General features: G+C 37.2%; 2 protein-coding genes across 7 annotated transcripts in view; one reads left to right on the forward strand and one right to left on the reverse strand.

Moving 5' to 3' along the window:
• Positions 1-1,194, reverse strand: part of mast4 (microtubule associated serine/threonine kinase family member 4) — a 97,973-nt gene extending 96,779 nt beyond the window's left edge. For all 5 annotated transcript variants that reach the window (XM_046067628.1, XM_046067627.1, XM_046067626.1 and 2 more), the window contains exon 1: positions 648-1,194. In XM_046067628.1, coding sequence (XP_045923584.1) covers positions 648-881 — 234 coding nt within the window. In that variant the 5' untranslated portion in view covers positions 882-1,194. The remainder of the gene's footprint in view (positions 1-647) is intronic.
• A 6,844-nt stretch (positions 1,195-8,038) lies between these two features.
• LOC123982297 (interleukin-31 receptor subunit alpha) lies at positions 8,039-20,222 on the forward strand. Of its 2 annotated transcripts, XM_046067737.1 has the most exons (16): positions 8,039-8,207; positions 8,524-8,577; positions 8,835-8,885; positions 8,993-9,104; positions 9,472-9,629; positions 9,720-9,865; positions 10,532-10,673; positions 10,899-10,987; positions 11,112-11,319; positions 11,421-11,606; positions 12,250-12,381; positions 17,749-17,907; positions 18,529-18,672; positions 18,775-18,856; positions 18,958-19,039; positions 19,242-20,222. In XM_046067737.1, exons 1-16 carry the CDS (start codon positions 8,060-8,062, stop codon positions 19,713-19,715), a joined length of 2,367 nt encoding a protein of 788 aa, XP_045923693.1. In that variant the 5' UTR covers positions 8,039-8,059; the 3' UTR covers positions 19,716-20,222. The 2 variants fall into 2 exon arrangements, with proteins under 2 accessions (XP_045923693.1, XP_045923694.1); XM_046067738.1 differs by lacking the exon at positions 8,524-8,577.
• The last annotated feature ends 635 nt before the right edge of the window (positions 20,223-20,857 follow it).

Here is a 20,857-nt window from a genome sequence, read left to right on the forward strand (position 1 = left end):
CCTCCTGGGTTCCTCAAAGGCTGCCAGATATTTCTTTTTCAGATAAATGGATGCTCAGCTCTGTGACTGCAATGTAATAGCATTACATAATAGGCACAAATTCCCAAATCAATTTATATAGCTCAATATCAGAAATTTGCCTCAAAGTGCTTTACAATCTGTACACAGTATTTCTATCCTTACCTTCCCCCCAAAAGACCCTTTAACGGGGAAACGTGGACTAGACTTTGACTTAATAAGTCTAAACTCATCAACAGAGAAAGCAGTGCAGCAGTTTAGCCTCAGATGAGTATGACTAGTAAATTGAGTGGATGATGTCAAAGAGGCTCACAGGCAGCATGAATTATACTTAGCCTGTGTGCTGCACTGACTTCATGACATGTGCAACCCACCAAACATGAACTCAGGCAAAAGGAAGCTCATGCAGGTGGCTGTTTATAGATATTTTGACAGCAGGAGCATGAGGTTACTGTCTTTAGAAGTGTTTCTCTTGCTTACTGTGTGCAGGTATTAAAACTGATTACGGTCACGTCTCACCTAAACTGTGTAATTCTGCACCACCCCCAGCGTGTAGGATAGTTTGTGTGCAACATGTCAAGCAAACCGCACACTTGGATCTCCAGTGGCTAAATGGTTAGACTGTTTACCTTTTCGTCTTCTTCATCACTTTCTTCATCCCCTGGTGGCTCCTTGTCGTACTCTGGATTTCTATCCTCCTCTATTTCGCTGACACTTTCCAAGTCCGAGTTGTGGCCATCATCTCCGTCTCCAGAGACGCCGACGTCCAGCCCAGCCGTCATTTCTTCCCCCTCGGACAAGGTGTTTGAACCTGACGACTGACTTTCGCTGCTTCCACGCGCCAAAAAATGCTTTTCCTCCATTATATCGACTAATATCACCAATTCCTAAGCACACGGCAGCGCCATTAAGTCAAAACAAAACGTAGCTATTAATTAACCTGTCAACGCACCTGTCCAGTGAGGTCATTTTCGTTATGAGTCTCGAGAATCACCTTTCTGACCCGAGTAAAAACAAAGTCACGACTTTGCCGAAAGTCTGTAATATCGATATTAAAATGTGTATCGACTCTGTTTAGTGTCAGGGTTAACGTTAGTCCAAAGTCCCCTCCTCAGTTAAAAGTTGCCTCTGTTGGGATTTTGTCGGTCATTACTTTCCAAGCGGCGTGAGTCCATGCTGTCACACTGTCTTCCAAACGCTCAAGTGAAGCCTGCAGCCCAAAAATAAACCGCGCCCACCAACGTGTGGGGGCGGGCCAATCAGATCACTGCTGCTGCCAAACCAAACAGAGCATTATCTTTACATGTGCAGGCCATGCCAGGGGTCACCAGTTAGGGGGTTTCAGCATCGGGGGAGCAAAGTTTTATAAGCCCCAAAAAACAAGTTTCTGAAGCCAGGATGTGATGTTTACACCACATAATCAGGATACTCCAAAAACCTGAACATAACCAGGATTCTTGTGCACAGCTGTGGGTAACTAAGTACTGTAAAATGCAAATTCGAGGTACTTGTGCTTTACTAGAGTATTTCCATATTATGTAACTTGTACGTCACTACATCACAGGGGCAAATATTGTACTTCTGACTTCTTTTGTAACTTTTCAGCTCATAATTTTCTTATTAAAACAACATATCTCCAAATTTGGTGATTTTAAATTTGAATTCTTCTGGAAAATAATCTATTACTCAGAATCAGGTTAAATGCCAAGAATGCTTTCACAAACAAGGACTTTGCCTTGGTATTTGGTGCATATCAATAAACATGGTAAGAGAAAAAATTCAATAAAAGAAGTACTGCAAAAGTCAAGAAACATTAATAGAAATTGAAAAATATGTAATATAAAATATTAGTACAATTTATCTGTTTTTAAAATGAGAGAGATGTACAGTTTATGCAGCAATGTGCAAAATGTTTATTCATGTTTTGCATGTTTTTTTCTGAGATCATGAAATGTTTACTTTTTAGAGATATGTGGTTCTCACAGGACAGTGATGCCACAAATATATAATGATTTTAAAGAATATCAGGGCGTTGTAGGTAGCGGTGGCCTTTGAGTACTGAGCGACGTTTTACCCTAAAGGAAAGACAGTTGGGATCTGTCATGAAAAACTCACTGATATGGTGATAGGTCCCAGAAATGTTCCTAGAAGAACGTGGTGATGGCTAGGATGAGACCTGAAATAAAATGCCATCACAGCAATGGTAATTGAGGAAAAAGATGGGGTGGGTTAGTGACAATAGACCTTAGAGAGGACCTGCTTGTCCAAACGTTACTTATTAAGGGCTGTCAGTGGACATTATTACTTTGCAGTTGACAGAATCAACTGAATGAAAACTGTTCTCTGTCACTGAAAAATCAACAGAAACCCTCCCTGCACCAGGTTAAATAAACCAAACTACTGACTGAGCTGCCATTGGTCTTTGAGTCAGGTTCAAAGTTTATTTTTACCTCATCTGTACACTAAAAAATGGAATAAATTTGAGGCTATCCAGTTACTGAAAAATTACATAGGTACCATCTGTTTTATGTAGTTAGGCTTGAGAGTAACTGACAGAGCACCTTTAAAAAATTTGAAATACAGCAGCCCGTGTTGTCATTCACCTTAAACCCCTCTCTATAATTCACTGAGCAGTCCAAGCTTCCTGAATCACTTCACTCTCATGGGATGTTTTCCAGACTAATATCTTGTTTTTAAAAAACGCTGCTTGCAAGCTTTAGCCTTACTTTTAAAGGCTAAAACTGTTTGGTGTAAATGTCATTTGGCCAGAGTGATGCCCGAGGGTCACCTCTCGTTGGCCTTTTCAAATGGAAAATCAAAACATGTTTTGTTCACACTAAATGACAAGAACACATTAAGAAAGAAGAAAGGGATGAAGCTGAAGACCAAGAGAGACATAACAGTAATAACTTTCCTGTTAACCTGACTTTTCATCTAGCGCCCTCGTCAGGTCAAAATGTAAATGTGTCCAATGTTTCTGTTTATGAAAATACACTTGTAAAACAAATGACAATCCCATCAGCCTCAGCTGAACTTTTTGTTTAATGCTGAATAGGAAATTTCTGCTAATTTCCTGAGTGAACATTATACCTGCAAAACATCAGCATGTTAGCACTGTGAGATTAGTATTTAGCTCAAAGAGCTGCTAGCTGTAAACTTTAATCTTACATTTAAAACCAATTTTGTCTTGAATTCAAACTGCATCTGTTACTTTCTATTAACAGACATTGTTCTTCTGCCTACCTGCTTAGGTTAAATTAACAATAACTAACTCTTATCTTTATCAGCATTTCTTTTGTTACAGACTCTGACGCTAACATTTCTGTTACTCTTGTCTCAACTGTAGCTATTAGTCACAAAGTAGCTTTCAAGGAAAACACCCATGGAAGAAAAACAAGTGTGAACTTGAGATATGAACTGTTCCTGTTCCTAGTATGATTGTTCGGGTTGCTTTTGTGTTAAGATTCTTTTATGAAAATGCTATTGCTTCTTACAAAATGTTCATCATATCTTTATGGATTTGAATGCTTATATGAAATATTTAAAATTATACAGAGAATAAATGAACTTTGTTTCTTCACTTTATACTCTCTGTGTATTATTAACTTGCAACATCTGTCTCTCATAATGTTTCCTAAGGGTTAGTTTACACTCAGACTCTCCACAGGAGGGTACTGTTTGCTGATGCTAGTGAAGAGAGGTGAGCTACACATAATGTGTTGTGGATGTTGCCATTGACAACAAAACATGCACTCTCCTCAGCTGTTGAAACCCTCACAAGCACCTCATTTCTGTGTAGAAGCCCATTAATGACATACCCAAAATAAAATGCTTGCTCTTCTCAATCCCTTTTCATTACAGTCCTGAGCCTGGTCTGTACATTTTAAAAAGTCAGTATTAGTCTAATTGATACTGAAACAAATTTACATAGGCACAAACATGATACAAAAGTAAGACTTTATCTTGCCAATTTTTATATTTGCAATTTTAATCATTTTCTTTTGACTCGACAGTTTTATTTTGTATGCAGTTATGCAGTCTGCTACAAAACAACCAACTTGTTGCAGTGATTCTGGGATCTTAAAATGAAGAATTTATAGTTTGTCAAGGTTGAGTGGATGCCATCTCAAATAAAGTATCAAATATATTGCCGTTTTAATGATCAGGACCATCCATGTCAAACTTGACCACATGCAATTATAGAGAAGTTGTTGCAAGGGATGCTCTTGTCAAAGAAATGCAAACTGACTTTAGTCATGATAATTTGTTTTATTGTCTTATTTTACTCCATGAAACCAATATCAATACAACTATAAAGTAACAAGCACCTCTCATTTAAAAGTGATGTCAATGGTTTCAACAGAAAATAATTACTTACATAATGACATTTAATAGCTTTCAAAACAGCTTGCTTTGAACAGCTTTTCAAAGTGGGTTAATAAAGCTTAGAATCAGTGTATTGTTGTGCAAATGCTTTTCCAAAGCAGAATATTTCATTAATCACTAAACACAGAAGATGTGATGAATACCACTTTACTGAAAGACTGATGACTTAATCCTGTGCTCTCTAGTCGGGTTCTCAATGTACAACTAAAAAAAACATGAAAGGATTCCGATCAAAGTAAAATTACATGAGTGAAACCCACATCATTTGTGTCCCACGAGTTACAGCACATTGCTGATCTTAAGGAGGATAAGGTTATGGTAGGGAAATTTACACATGAGAACAACACAAGTAAGCGTTTACTTGTTTAGCGGAAATTCATTTCCTGTGGCGAGGATCTTTTAAATGCTCTTTTCTATTTTCACTGCTTTTGATTGAACCATTTGATCTTTTTGCAGTTCCCCTAATTTCAATACTTTGGGACACCTCCACAAAACCATTTTAAATTTGTCGTCAGCACTTCCTGCATCACATCTAATTAGTTGACCTTTTCAACTTCAGAAAAAAACAGAAGCAGTAGGCACATAAACATGACGGCTCAATCTTTGGTACAGTGTTCAAGTGCAGTGTTCAGAATGTTAAGATCAAAATCATGATAAACAGCGTCAATGATGTTCTTTAAGCTGACTATCTGAAGTCAGTGAGGTGAGAACTGAGCTTCCTGTGTTTACAGTTGAGCACTGAAGGAGGAACATGCAGCTAAAAGTACATGAGTGTTTCTCTTTCCTTGTTTCTCCCTCTTAAAGCTTACATATAACAACGTTAACATTGATGCGCTTATTAATTCTTGTTGTTGTGGTTGTTGTTACTGTGGTTTGTTACTTTCCTAACACCTCCATAACCAAGCACAGGTGCAGCTTGATTTTATCCTCCTCCAACTGCAACTCTCAATGAGTGTAACATCCAACTTACCCTGTTAAGTGAGGTTGTGGCATTGCTTGGTCTTATATATAATGTATGAAAGCACCATACATGATTGAAGGAAATAGATTTACTTGAAAAGACATCTCTCAAATTTAAGGTCAGTGACTCATGTAAAACAGGGAACTTGCAATGATTCCTAAATTGGCTGACAAGGTTTGTAATAGAGGAACTAACGACAATGACTAAATCACTAAGATTTAATAACAGAGGTTCAAAGTTTATGTTTTGCCTTGGGAACAGCAGTTAAGAAAAAAATCTCCCCACAAGTTGCATTTAGATCGCATCACGTGAGTTATTAATGTTTTCTTAATATCAGAGATTTACTTATAAACGGTTGAGAAGCACACAAAATGGTGATTTTGTTCAACTAAAAGTAAAATTCTCAATTAAAGATTCCCTCCATACATGTTTTAAGACATATTTCACAAACAAAGACCACAAGTTTATTCAGATAATGAGGAGTATCTATGATGAAGGGTTCGAGAATGGAGGGATGAAGGAGGTTGTTTAGGGTTTTGTGGTCGGAGCGGCTAGGAACCCGGGGGTCAAGACGGGTTGATGACGGGAAGAAACCAGTGCAAACATGCAAACTCCACACAGAAAGGCTTGGGCTGAGCAAGGTGTGAACGGGGGATCTTCTTGCTGAGAAGCAACAGTGCTGTCCACTGGGACACCTGCCACCTGTTGAAAGAGGTGAGAAAACAGGGATTGGGGGGGAGGGATGTGAGAATTGAGAAACAGGAGAGAAAGGGGTTAGATACTGTATGTATGTGCTTGTGATTGGATTAGAGAGGCACAGTTGGATGAACTGAGTGAAGCACGGGTGGTTGAATTGGAGGAACTGAATGAGGCGCAGGTGGTTGAATTAGTAAGAGAGAGGTGTGGTCCTGTTCCTCAACTTTAGTTTTATATCAATACAGTATATATCAATTAAATGCTCTGCTCAGAAAAATACTTTGAGTCAGATATGTTTTTTTAATAAAAAAGTTCATTTAACAAGTAAAAATCACACCAACTCCTTTTTCCATCATTGAAAAATCCAGAATCTGCCAATATTTTTTCATTTTAAAGATTTAACTGCTGCACACAAGATGTCCTCTGCTTCACTAAAAACAGTCCCCTCTTAGTGTTTGTGCACTGGACATTTCAAGTTTCCACATCACACTTGAGTGAGTTATATATTGGAGTGTACTTGACTTCCATACTAGTTGTGATGTCACAAAGCATGCTTGTATTATTACGTTTTAAACTCAGCAGATGAACGTAAAAAAAGCCTTCTGGAGTCAAACTCTGCGCATAGGCCTACATCATTTAACTCAGTGAAGCGCAAACATCCACGTGAAGCAAAAGACATTATTGAGTAAGTTAGGACTTTTTGTTGTTGCAAACAATCACGCAACAGTTTTTAACAATGAAACCAGGTGCGGGGGTGACGAACCTTGGCTTTAAATAAACTATTTGAGGATGTGGTCACTCATGGTAAACGTGCACCTTTCTTTGAATTCATTTGTCAGAGTAAGTCAGTGACATTTGAAGACCGGAAAGGAGACAGTGGTATCACGCGGCATGCAGCACTCACACCACACACACACATACAGTACGCACAGTACCCATTCACAGTCACTGAATGAAAATCACACACAAATTATTTTTTAAAGCATAAGGAGTATTTTTATCAAAACATGTCTGGAAGGGATCTTGTTGGAGAATAATAAAATAATATATATAGTCACTACTCAAGATGATCTGTAGTTTAAATGTATGCTCCATTGAAAGAAAGCCAAACCAAAAATAGTATATGATTATTTGTCATTAGGCCTTCTTAATGTTTGTTGCTTATTTTCACTTCTAAAACCTAACTAAAAATAGAGTAAAATTTTAAGCACAAAATGCCAAAACACATGTCTATAGGCTGCTAATTGTCAATGCAGTATTTTCTTTCATTGTGTGCACTGAATCAAGTTACCCTACCCACTTACATGACTGACTATTTTTACTCCACAGGGAAACTCGAAAGTGTGTGTTCTCACTACAAAGATTTCATTTTCATTCTACTATAACCCCGTGAAACCATTCAGTTATGAAAACTGATAGCAGCTAGTCTGTTCCGTGAAACATTTTTGAAAACCCCAAATTAGTCCTCTGATTCAAAAAGACATTTGCAAAAAACATTAGTGAGTCAGCATGGTGCAATTTCTGACTTTAAATGAGAGTTACATTCTGTTCTTTGAAAGCATAATAAGCATGAAGAGTTTCCTGAAACCAAAGGGCAAAAAGTAATTTGTCTTCATGCTCTGAGCCACGGTGAGCCTATGAGAGTTTTCAGTAACTGCGTTGAGAAAGGAGAAAATAATTTAGTCATACGTGTGCACAGTTACTTTACAGTAGTTTCTCTTGGTTTGTAAGGCACCTCCTGCATCTCAGTGACAACTTGTTGTTTGAAATAGTGCAACATATGCTGAGCAGCTCTATTTCTGGAAAGAAGAAGTACAAAGAAGACGGCAGTTTTTCTGTAAACTCCAGGGGAGCTATACTGTCAGTTTATTGTCTATGAATCCTATGAACTGTGTCAAAAGTTGTCCCCGCCCCTCCATGCTGAGTGTATAACCCCCCCAAAGTGTTTCCTTCTAGTTCACTCTCAGTAAGCAGCGACCGTGTGCCTTGTGCCTGTGAATGGTAGCAGACTGTGGGTGTGAGATTGCCCTCAAGCTCTTGGTCTTTCAGTCAGTCGAAGGCGACATGGTGGGCCGTGGATTTCATTTGGATTTTTTAGACTCAAAATGTTCTTCCCATGCGAGCTGTTCACGTGTTTTCATCCTTGGTAAGCGGCCTATAATTTTTTTTATAATTTTTATAATTTTTTAATAATGTTACTATCAGATTATTATTTCAAGTATTATTTTAGGTTATTGTTAGGATTATTTATATTCATTGCCATGTTTATGTGTAGTTCTTGGCCTATATATCTTTCTCCATAATGAACGAAATTCATTATCAAATTCAGTTTCGAAGGCTTTCTGGGATTTTTCTGTGAACTTCTCTACTATTTACAGCATAAATCAGTCAAACAACTCTTATATTTTGTATTCAAGGCAGATTTTACCTAAAACTACCTTGCGCTGTTGTTCATGTTCAAGGTTTGATCTTTGCTTACTACACTACACTCTACTCTCATGTCCAACCATCTACAGGTAGGCATTTTTCACTTTCTGTCACAACATTTCAGATTAATAACCGTCATACTGCTGCTCAAATATCAGTTATTTCTTTGAATTAGACCTGATAAATAGTTTGGTAATAGCCTTGTTTTTCTGCAAAAGAATGTATTGAGTCACAAATATCATCATACATTTCCTACAATAAGATAAAAAGTGGTACCATATTTAGGCTTGTGTTTTTCCACAAAGCATTCTTGATGATCATTATCTTGTTTCAAACTATTTTCCAGTGAAGTGCATGAATCTTTCTTCGAAATATCAGCACTGTGGGATTCACCCAGGTAATGAAAACACATTTGAGTCATCCAGAGTTGAATCATCAGTTGAAAAGAGATCGGAAAATCTTATTCTTTACTCTTTATATTACTGTACGCTGCCTCTCTTTCAGATGGAGTCCATGATTTAGACTGTTTTGGTAAACATAATTCACATGATATCAAGTGTGTGTGGAAACCTGGAAACCACACATCAAAAAAGACATACATGCTCTTCATAAAACAGTAAGTAGTACCAGATTTCTTTTTTACAGAGTTGTACATTTTCCCATTTCTATCTTATAAACACATGAAATTGCACATTAAGTCCAGCCATCTTTTGGGTCGTAAGAAGGATTTGGTTTTGGGGTGTCCCTCATTGTAAAGTGTTGCCACTTCATTTGGCACTGAACCAGCTAGACTAGACTACAGTAAATACATTACCCTCTAACCCTATGAATGGTCCTTCGCAGGCCCTTTTGCTTGATTTAGATAGTTTCATGCAAGTTTTTGTTTATGAAGTTTCATTTTTGATTTGTTATTATCTTGTTCTCTACGCTGTAATGATTTTTGATGATGAACATCTCATTTTTCAAAACCTTTCATCTTCTAGAGATCCCAAACCATCTTGCAGAGTTCACAAAAACATCACTGAATTCTCTAAAAACATCCCATTATATAAAGATCGAAACATGACCGCTGAGGTTTTTGAAACCAGTGAGTCAACAAATTGCACAAAAGCAGTTTTCAGAGGTTCACCAAAGAGTTTGTGTAAGTCCACAAAAATCAATTTTTATTTCTCTGTTTTTGATGAAAAGTCTCTGACAGATCTGAACATAGGTGAATCATTTGATATTTCAGCACGATGTGATCCTCCAGTTAGCGCATCTTTCAGACGCCACTCTGGAAGGCTATTTGTGGATGTGAGATGGCAAGAGGTGGACAAAAAGGCCATTAGCTATTATTCAGTGAGCTATAAAGCACTGGGCAGCCCTTCATGGAGCGAGGTCAGTATTAAATGCTCATTAAATATATTTACATTTCAAATGGTATCAAGCTATTTATGTGAAATAGCCCTAAGAGCATCATTAGTGAAATTCAGGTGAAATCTGATAAATATCTCAGAGTTTGGTTAGATAGCAGCCTTACTTTTCTTCATGTGGAATTAGTAGCACAGAAACTAAAGATAAAAATGGTTTTCTGATATCAGAGTAAAGTATGTTTCTCCTTTGATGCTAGGCAAATCATTGTGGAATTGACACTTGACCACACATGTGGTACTTTGAAGTAAATGCTAGTGTCAGCATGCTAACATGCTCACAACAGGTATGATGTTTACTAAACACAAAGTACAGCTGAGGTTGCTGGTAATGTAATTTTTTTAGTACAGTAAATATTAATTATTATTTATTATTAGTAAGTTTTAATGCTGGCATTAGATAAGGGATCACCAAAGTTGTTACAATTCATCCTGAGAGGAATTTCCTACTACAGGAAAAGTCAATCAAGTACAATCTGGTAGCCATTAATGTCTGTACAAAAATGTCCTACATTTTCAATAGACGTTATGATAATACTGTAGCTTTAGATTAAAAATCAATTCCAAGAAAAAAAGTGAAAGCGTGTCTTGGATAATTCCTCCTGGCATTCATTAATTTCTATGTTGTTCACAGTTGCTCCTGCAATCCCAAAATAGAACGAATTGCATGGTGGAGAATCTGAACTCCTCACTGGTCTACACAGTTCGAATACAGTGTGTCACTAATGAGAAATGCTCACAGTGTCCATGGAGTGAAGCCTACACTGTCCCCTCAGGTCAGTTTGCTTTCTGATTTACCTGTTTGAATTAAATATAAAAAAAGAAGAATGAAGAGAGAAAGAAGAAGACATGTCTATTGTGTTAATTGTGAGATAAATAATCATGTGCAAATAAGAAAAAAAATGTTACAAAAACAAAGAGTTGTGTATATGATTGCAAGAGGAAAAAGAAGTGGAAGATGAAATATTGTTTCTTAGTTCATAATAAATGTCCTCTTTCAGAACTGACAACACAACCGGTCATTGTCAGTCTTAATAATACTGACATTTCAAAGACAAAAGATCGTCGGCTTCTTTCTGTAATCTGGAAGGTAATATCTAAAATCTAGCGCCTCAAATTTTCCGACCATAAGAAATATAATTGGTAAGAAATCATGTTGTTTAGCCATAGCTGATGTCATTATGATAATAAAATGATATGTTGTTGTTTGTTAGTTTTCTGCCAAAGAGCGGTATGACGGCTTCTATGTGACCATTGGGAAAGCGTCCGGAGAGGCCCCATGTAAGCAGATGAACACCACTCAACCTGAGATCAAACTGATTCTGTCCTATTCAGCTTATCATCTTACCATCAGCGCTTTCAACAACGCCAGCACCTCCCCAGCTGTGAGCCAAACAATACCACAGCGAGAATACAAGCCCAGTGAGCACTCATTTGCACAGCGCAGTAGCACTTCTGGAGATTAAAGGGTCTATACAGTATATAGCCTACAGAAAAAAAGAATCATAAATTTGTCCTCACAGGTATGGGAGCTGGGAAGCTGAACGTGACAGTCCACAACGAGAAATCTTTTACTATCTATTGGAAAGACGATTTCATCAAAAAGTATGTCTGCTTTTCTGTGGAGTGGATGAAGAGGGGACATAAAGTAGCATACAAGTCCTTTTATGAGGATGAAAACAACTATAGGACACTATCTCCTTTACCAGGTGTGTAAATATTCACATATTTTGGTCAACCTTGTCCCCTAGACATTTTGTTTACATAATTCTAATTTGTTTTGCCAAATACATTTTGAAGAAAACTCACAGTAATTGGTACATAGATTATGTTCTGTGGCGAGTGAAGGAAGTTCTTTGGTTCTGTACAAAGCAGAGGACCTTAATGCTGGAGACCAGGATTTGCATCCTGATTCCAGCCTTTGACAAGGTTTAGGCAACAAAAGCAGTTTGGTTCTGGTTAGGGATTTGATTAAATGTTAAGTAAACATGTCCCGTCTTGTGCTTGCAATGACCGGCCTTAACGAAGTAAACCTAAGCACAATCATATAAACACAATACACTTAACACAATAAACACATGGATATTAGAGGATAATCACATGAAATACATTGTCAGTGAACGCTTTACAGATACCTTCTGTATAAATATCATGTGACTTGCAGGAAACAGTCATTTAAAAACATCCCCTCATTATGTTGATAATAAACGTAAGTCAAGTGGTTATTGTCTGATGTTGAAGTTTTAGTATGTGAACAGAATTTCTGAAAGGCAGGGTTGATTTTGGTAGGTGACAAAATGTATTTAGTTTCCTGCATCTGAGATAATCTATTTAGTTATTTTTAATTCCCAGAGCCTCTGGAGCCTTATGAGAGATACACCATCACTCTGCACACACGACCAAACAAGGACACCTGCAACTTGAAGCATATCAACAACAGTGAGAGCACTTATGGGAGTACACAGTTCTACTTCAAGGAAGGATGTAAGTCACAGTCTTACTACAATTTCAATATGTCTGTGTATATTTGTATAATGCGACAGATATAAACAAGACTAAAAGTCTATTGTAAGAAACTTTTAGAAAGAAAATTTCACGGCAATTTCAATTGAATTTTATTTATCTATTTAGCGCCTATTTTCTTTGCACAATTTGTTAAAGAAATATTGTGAGCCAGGTTGAGGTGTGATGAAGGCTTACATAGCATGGTTTAAGCTGCATATACGTGTGAACACATGCCAACATGAAATATGACGGGTTCTTCCTGTCCGGGGATATTTATGCTTCAGTGTCCAAAAAAGGTTATTGTTCACCCCCTCTATACATGTGTGAAGAGCCTATTGGTTATTGGTTAAATCCAGACACGTTGTGTGTCATTAAAGCCACATGCAGCCCTTACTACATCAAGCCGTCTGTAATGAAACAAATTAAAGATAATTTCGACCTTGGGTTACCCAGCAAATGTATAACAGTGCATCATTATCAACTCAACTCAGTCAACAAGCAGGCAGAGAAGAGAAAGGCAGAATGAACCAATAATGAACTTGCTTTGAATTCCTTCACATCTTGAAAGGAACTAAATTCCAAGCCTAGAAAACAGTGATGAGAGCACTTCCTAATGTTGAATGGCGTTCTGTCTTCCTGTTCAACCCAGGACAACAAAAAACCTTTTTAAAAACTCTTTTATCCCTATTGGTTTTTGTGTTTGAATGCACTGTTTCCTGTGTTATGTGTATTTGATGTTTTTAATGTTTTTCTAATCAACCTGGTGAAGCCAAAGACAAGTTTCCAGAAATAGATAATAAAGATTTATCTTATCTTAAATTTGAGCATTCATACTGCATGTGTAGGAAGGAAAATCGAACACCTATCACTATCAGCTTGTTAACAGGAGTGCCAAGGTTGGAGGGAGACACTTACATTTACACATTTAGTTATCTGTTGTGATCGTTAAGTCAAACACGGAAAACGGTAAAAAGCCACAAAAAGCAAACGCAGAAGCGAATACTGGATGCAATAACTAAGGATCTACAGGACATAAAAACAAGTTTGCAATTTACACAAAAAGATGTGGATGACATTAAACATTATATTGCTAAGCAAACTGAACGCTGCAACGCCATGCAGTCAGACATCTTTAACGTTTCTGACAGTTCACTTACTGTCACTGACAAAATGGAGTAATTGGAGGGACAATCCAGGCATAACAACGTCGTTTTTGAGGGAATACAGGAGGCACCAGGAGAGACCTGGGCCGAGACGGAGGAGAAAGTGAAGAAAGTACTGGTGGACAAGTTACAGCTGCAGCGAGACGTTGAAGTGGAGAGGGCCCACCGGGCAGGGAAACCTGGAGGAGACAGGACAAGGAATTGTGGTGAAATTTTGGAGGCACAAGGACAAATCTGCCATACTTCAACACACAAAGTCACTGAAAGGATCCAAAATCTTTAGCAACGATCATTTCACGGATTCTGTCAGAAGAAAAAGGAAGGAACTGATGCCGGATCTGAGAGCTGCAAGAGAAAGGGGGGACATTGCCCCAGTCCAGTACACCAAAATAGACAAGCAATATTTAGTCTCCAACCAGGTATGCTGACCGCACTATGACATCTTTCACACCTCACACACGTGCTAATCAACCACTGCTGAGGATTGTTGATCATGATAAACGAGAGCTTAACATCTTTCAATACACTGAACATCACTCACAGGACTTGAAATGATATTGATCCTGAACAACTTTTTCCTCAACACCAACAGCAATTGCTATTATTACACTAATGAACAGTTTAATAGTTCAGTGAAGACAATATCAATAATCCACTTTAACAGCAGAAGCCTTTACGCTAACATTCACAACATTAAATATTATCTAAATCAGCCTTTCAATATAATTGCTATATCTTGGATAAACAGTGAAAAGGGCTCAGACTTTGAAATTGAAGGATATGAAATGTTTTGTATTAACAGAGAAAACAAGAATGGGGGTGGTGTGGCTTTGTATGTGGGAAGAAATTTAATCACAAGGTGGTGGAAAAAATGTCTACAGTGGTGGATATTCAATGTGTCACAATAGAACTATGTAGGGAAAAAAGAAAAATGTTATTGTAAGTTGCATCTATAGATCACCTGGTTCTAATATTGATTTATTTAAGGATTGGATGGAAGAAAAAATTGCAAAAACAAATCAGAAAGTCATGTTTGACTTGACTTGACTTGACTTGAACATTGATTTGCTAAATCCAAACAAGCACAATATGCCTTTTATTTATTTATTTTATCCATACAGTGTATAGTCTGAGCTTTTCCTCCCAAATTACCAGGCCCAGCAGGATTACTTCCCACAACATTAATTGATAATATTTTTAGAAATGACATAGATAACAATACAGTTAGTGGACTATTAATAAATGACATCAGTGACCACCTACCAGTTTTTACAGTTTACAACAGCAACTACACATCTAAAAAATACAACAAACCTCTATTCACCTCTATTCTCTATTCAGTCTATGGTTGCATTTAAAGATGATCTGTTTTCACAAGACTGGGAAATAATTTATAAGGAAAAAGATATTAATAAAGTATATAGTGAATTCCTCAGAATATTTCAATTATTATATGATAAGTGATATGATAATTTTCCAATAAAAATATTGCAGAAAAAAATATAGTGATAGACCGAAGGATTACAAAATGCTTGTAAAAAGAAAAATACACTTTTATATACATAATACACAATTTATTAAACACAGACTTATAGAAGCAGAAAATATATATAAGAAATACAAAAAATAAGTTCATTAAGATTATGAGAACTTGTAAGAAAGAATACTATAGTAAACTATTCGATAATAATAAAAAATAATATGAAGGGTATATGGGATATACTAAACAGTATTATAAGAAGGGGCACGAGACATTTCCTTGGTAATGAAAAGAACATCAATAAGATGAAGGACGTGGTCAGTGACTTTAATAAATATTTTGCAAATGTTGGACCAGATTTAGCTGGAAAAATTCCTATGCCACAGATAATCGATAACAGATATAATGATCTTATTGAAAGAAATCCATGTTCAATGTTTCTTAAAGCAGTAGAAGAAAAAGAAATAATACACATTGTTAAAAAATACAAAACTAAAGCATCCACTGATTGTAACGAAATAGATATGAAGATAGTAAAAAAATGTAATTGAGGGGATCTCAAAACCATTAACTCACATCTTTAATTTGTCATTCCAAACTGGTCAATTTCCAACAAAAATGAAAACAGCAAAAGTCAAACCTCTGTACAAAACTGGAGATAAACACCACTTCACAAATTACAGGCCTGTCTCTCTACTGCCACAATTCTCAAAAAATTCTAGAAAAACTCTTCAATGACAGATGGACAAATTCATAGATAAACACAAACTACTTACTGACAGCCAGTATGGATTCAGAAAAAATAGGTCTGCAACTCCTGGACTTAATCACTTCAGAATTCAGAAAAATAAAACAGTGGTTTGACACAAATAAGTTATCATTAAATTTGAGCAAAACTAAATTCATGATATTTGGCAATTGTAAATCAATCAATCAAGTTACAGTTACAGATCGAGGATGTTAACATAGAAAGAGTATATGAAATGAAATTTCTTGGAGTGATTATAGACGACAAGATTTGCTGGAAATGTCACATAAAACATATCCAAACAAAACTGTCTAGAAGTATTTCAGTCCTGGCTAAAGCTAAGCATATTACACAGATCACTACACATTTTGCATTGTTCACTGGTGTCACCATATTTAAGTTACTGTGTAGAGGTTTGGGGTAACACATATCAAAATTCATTGCAATCGTTATTTATACTTCAAAAAAATAGCAATAAGAATAATTCATAACACTGGATATTTGGAACACACCAACTCATTATTTTTTATTCTAAAGCATTAAAACTATTTGATCTAGTTGAATTTCAAACAGCAGTAATTATGTTCAAGGCTAGAAACTATATAGTGCCTGGCAATATACAGCAAAGGTTTTTGGAAAGAGAGGGGGGCAACAGCTTATGGGGAAAGTCAAATTTTAAGACTCCCAGTTTTCGAACTACTAGGAAAAGTTTCTGTTTATCTGTTAGTGATGTTAAATTGTGGAATAAACTAAATAATGAATTAAAGCAATGTCCAAACATATTCCATTTTAAAAAGATGTTCAAAGAAATTATATTCCAGGTACAAAGAAACACAGTGCTAATAATAACCTGGGCTTATACTGAATAATTTGTAGTATGTATAGATATTGTTGTGTAGGTGTAATATCTGTATGTAAATAGAATATATATATTCATTGATTATAGATTTATTATCTCTGTAGACTTATTATTTTGTAGTTATTTCTTTAAATATGGTAGTATAGGGTATAAAGGGGTAGGAGTACATATGTTTTACTTCTTCCTACCTCCTTTTTGCACATGTAAATTTTTTATTTCTCTGATTATTTTTAAATTTTAATTACATGTTCAAAATAAAAGATATCAATCAATCAATCAATCAATCACTTTTGTTTACTTTTCATTTATTGAATTTAAGGAGTCAGGGGGCAGACATCTTTCCTTTGGGGTTTTGGGTGGGTAACTGCTCTAACAGAAGCGCAGAGAAGCGTGTAGGACTACAGTCTACATGCTGAAGTGTTCTTGGGCAAGAACCCCAAATGGCTGTGTCATCGGTGTGTGAACGTGTATGAATGAGTTTCTTTTTCTGTTGAGCAGTTGGCACCTTAGCCTCTGCTCATGTGTGAATGGGGTGAATGTGATGTAGTGTAAAGCGCTTTGAGTGGTCGGAAAGACTAGAAAGGCACTATACAAATACAGACCATTTAGCCGCTCCATCCAAAGTGGGAAGAACACTGTCTCTCCTAATCAGACCAAGTATTCCCCAAAAAGTCTGCCAATTATCTACAAAGCCCACATCATTTGATGGACAATCCATCAATCAGTAGTTGGGACATTTCAAACATCAACCTGTTGGTGCTACAGGAAAAGTCAAGGGATCACCAAAGTCTTAAGGATTCATCCTCTTGGGAACATGAATGCCTATACTAGAATTTTGTAGTATCCATATTGTAGTGTAGCATAATTGTCAAAATACACAATGCAAATTTCATGGCAATCCATTTAATAGTTGTTAACTTTGGACCAGCGGTCACCAAAGCGGTGGAGTGACCGTCCAATATTGCCATGCCTAGAGCTACACCTCAAGCATGGCCAAAAACAAGGATAAAGATTATATAATAGGCCTCTGCTGCAGGTTTCTTCTTATTCTATCAATAACAAAACAGTCTGACTCCCTGACATTGTTCTCCCAAAGCTCCCGTCTGCGCTCCAAACATCAGCAGCTTCAATGTGACACAGACTTCAGTGGTGCTGCAGTGGTCTTCCATCCCAGAGAAAGACATCAGAGGTTTCCTACTGGGTTACATAATCCACTACAAAGAGTACCACCAGAAGGGGACAAGTACAGAGAGAAGTATGCACCATCCACCTTAAACTAAACTTTTACTTATAAAGATAAAATGTACAAAAAATGTACAATAACATCTCTGGCTTCACAAACTTTGGCAGACACTGTTGTGAAATTATAGTCAGTAGACATCCTTTCTGATTGGGACTAGTTTGGCAGTATTGGTTAGACAATCCAGACACGTTGTATAATTCCTGTGAAACACTCTCCAGGCAGCATCAGTGTCGGCACATACTTGGCAAGTGCTTTGTTTTAGAGTTTACACACATTAAAACCTTGCAGAATAATTTCCCAAGACTGAGTCTGCAGCCTGCTAGGGGCTCTGTGAGGCTGTACTCGTGCTAATGTTGGCATGCTAACATGCTCATGTTTAACAGGTATAATGTTCACCATGTTCATCATCCTAGTTAAGCTTGTTAGTATGGCACTACTATGAAAGTCAGGAGATCACCAACGTCATGAGGAGTCATCCTCTGGGGACCATGAATGTCTCTCGCAGTTGGGATATTTCAATCTGTACCAAACCTGGGGGCCAACTGATTGGTTATGTTTTGCCAAGTGTAAATAATCATGCAGTATTTGAAAATTCAGTCCAACATTAAAGCAGATGTTTCAAACTCTTTGCAGATATTACAGTGGATCCACTGTTAAACAGTTATCAGTTGGCGGATCTCAAAAGTGGCACAGGATATAAAGTCCAGATATCAGGTTTCACCCGGGCAGGAGCAGGAGTAAGAAGCAACATATACCTCTTTACAACAAACACTCAAGGTTATATGAATCAAACAACTTTTTAACCATTAATCATTCATTCGTTCAAGAAACCTTTTTACTTACTGTGTATTTTCTGCATTTTGTTCTCCCATTCCACAGATGATAATAATCTCAGTGGTGTCATCACAGTTTTGGTTGTTGTCGGTGTTGTGCTGATATTTGGATCTCCAATAATTAAAAGGTATGTCACTGTCTTACATGTATGATTAAATTTTAACTTGGATAAATATATATATATATATATATATATGTATAAATACTCTACACCACTTCCTTTTTTAGAGCCAGAGTAATTTTGTGGCCAAGCATACCTAACCCTGGAAACAGCAATGCAATGCAGAAAATAGAAGGACCCTGTGAGCTGGTAAGTGTCTGTGCTTTCAGTAACTGTAGCAACGGTTTTAACAGTGTGGGAACAATAAAACTTAACTGAACTGAACGAAACTTAAACTCTGTATGTAGGTTTAGGGTAACACATATCAATGCCAGAAGTATGTTGTCCATGTTTGTGGAATGGGTGTAATTCTTTTGTGGATGTTAAGGATACTTGTTTTTACTTCACTCAGGAACTACTAGAGTCCATCAATACTCTGAACGTGGAAGAATGGGATACACATAGTCTCCACATAGTTGAGAAAGAAAATGTGGTCCCTGCCAGCACATTAGCATCAATGTTACCGCTTCTCCGTGCCTCAGACAATGAGGAGGACTCTACAGAAATGACCCGTAGCTGGATCCACAGTGACACAGAGGATGCAACAGGAGATATTGACCGTGACAGTAATGCAGAAACATTCTCGGCCAACCAACAGACACACTGCCAGAGTCCTCCTTTTGCCTTTTCATGTGATTATACAACAATGGAAATGTTTCAGCAGGTGATGCCTCAGGGCGTGCCGGCAAATACATCGGTCACTCAAGCCATTGAAAGTGAACCAGAGGAAACAGACTTGACTGGGGTCAAATCAGGATTGGACTATGTACGGCAATTTAGCACCAGTCCCACCTGCGGCAGCGAGGAGATGTCCATGGTTTTCTGAAAACACTTTGGAACAAGACTGCAGAGCATGAAGAGCCAAAAACACAGGAGCATAAATACCATTGCCCACCAGAGGTGCACTATGAGGAGCTGTCATACTGTGTGCTGGTTGCCACATGCTGCGTGGATTCTTTTAGTCCTCAATGATCAATACAACAAGTGCAGTATTTAGTTCTGTTTATGTCACTACCAAACTTACTGTTAAAATAGACACCTACATACAGTATATTTATAAAGACAGAAGTCCAGTTTAAGTTCCTAAGACAGTTTGTCCATCTTCCAACCTCTGTATATCTGCACTACCTGAACAATCTCTTCTGTCCGTGCACAATATCTCCACTCATTTCTGTACAAAATGCACATGACTTGATATTCCTGAGCATACAGTATTTTATCTGTAAATCTGAATACCTCAAAATGACAACAAAACTGAAAATGTACTCATTTACAGGCCAAGACTGGTCATTGAATGACTCAATGAGCATAAATTAATGTGAAACCTTTGCAATGCAGTGGTCCCACTCCTTTTTTTTTATTTACTGACTGAACTCACAATTATAGTCTTTACAATTTGTTACACCAAGGCCGAGAAACAAGACTGAACAAGGGTCTGCAGCCACGCTAGGGTCTGCGACTTATGCAGTTTGTTAAATGCTGACGTCAGCATGACATGCTGATGTTGATGTTTAACCATCTTTGTTTAGCTTGTTAACTTGCAAGCACATTTTAATTGGCACTAAACACAAAGAACAGCTGAGGCTGTAGGGAATTAGTTTTGCAGGAATTTGGTCATAAAAGTATTGGACGAATCAAGGTTTTGGTCAGAGGTCATACAATTGTTCTTAACAATAGTAATACATAGTAGGAAAACAAGACAAGTACTAATAACATTAGCAATGTTCTATAAGTGTTTACAGAAGTCCCGACAGTGTGACGTCGAGCTAGCATGCACAGTACCGGGATATTGAAACAAAATCAATTTTATCATTTACACCTCTGCTTTTCCTAGTGATGTGAAAATGACATCAACATACATTTCCTTAAAATAGTTATGGAGCCATTTCGCTGAAAGCCAACCTCATGTTGACCCCAGAGCAGCGGTTCTTAAACTTTTCCTGTCATGCCCCCCTTCAGACGCCGAAA

The sequence above is a fragment of the Micropterus dolomieu genome, linkage group LG13 (genome assembly GCF_021292245.1).
Source record: "Micropterus dolomieu isolate WLL.071019.BEF.003 ecotype Adirondacks linkage group LG13, ASM2129224v1, whole genome shotgun sequence".
In the NCBI taxonomy this organism is placed as follows: Eukaryota; Metazoa; Chordata; class Actinopteri; order Centrarchiformes; family Centrarchidae; genus Micropterus; species Micropterus dolomieu.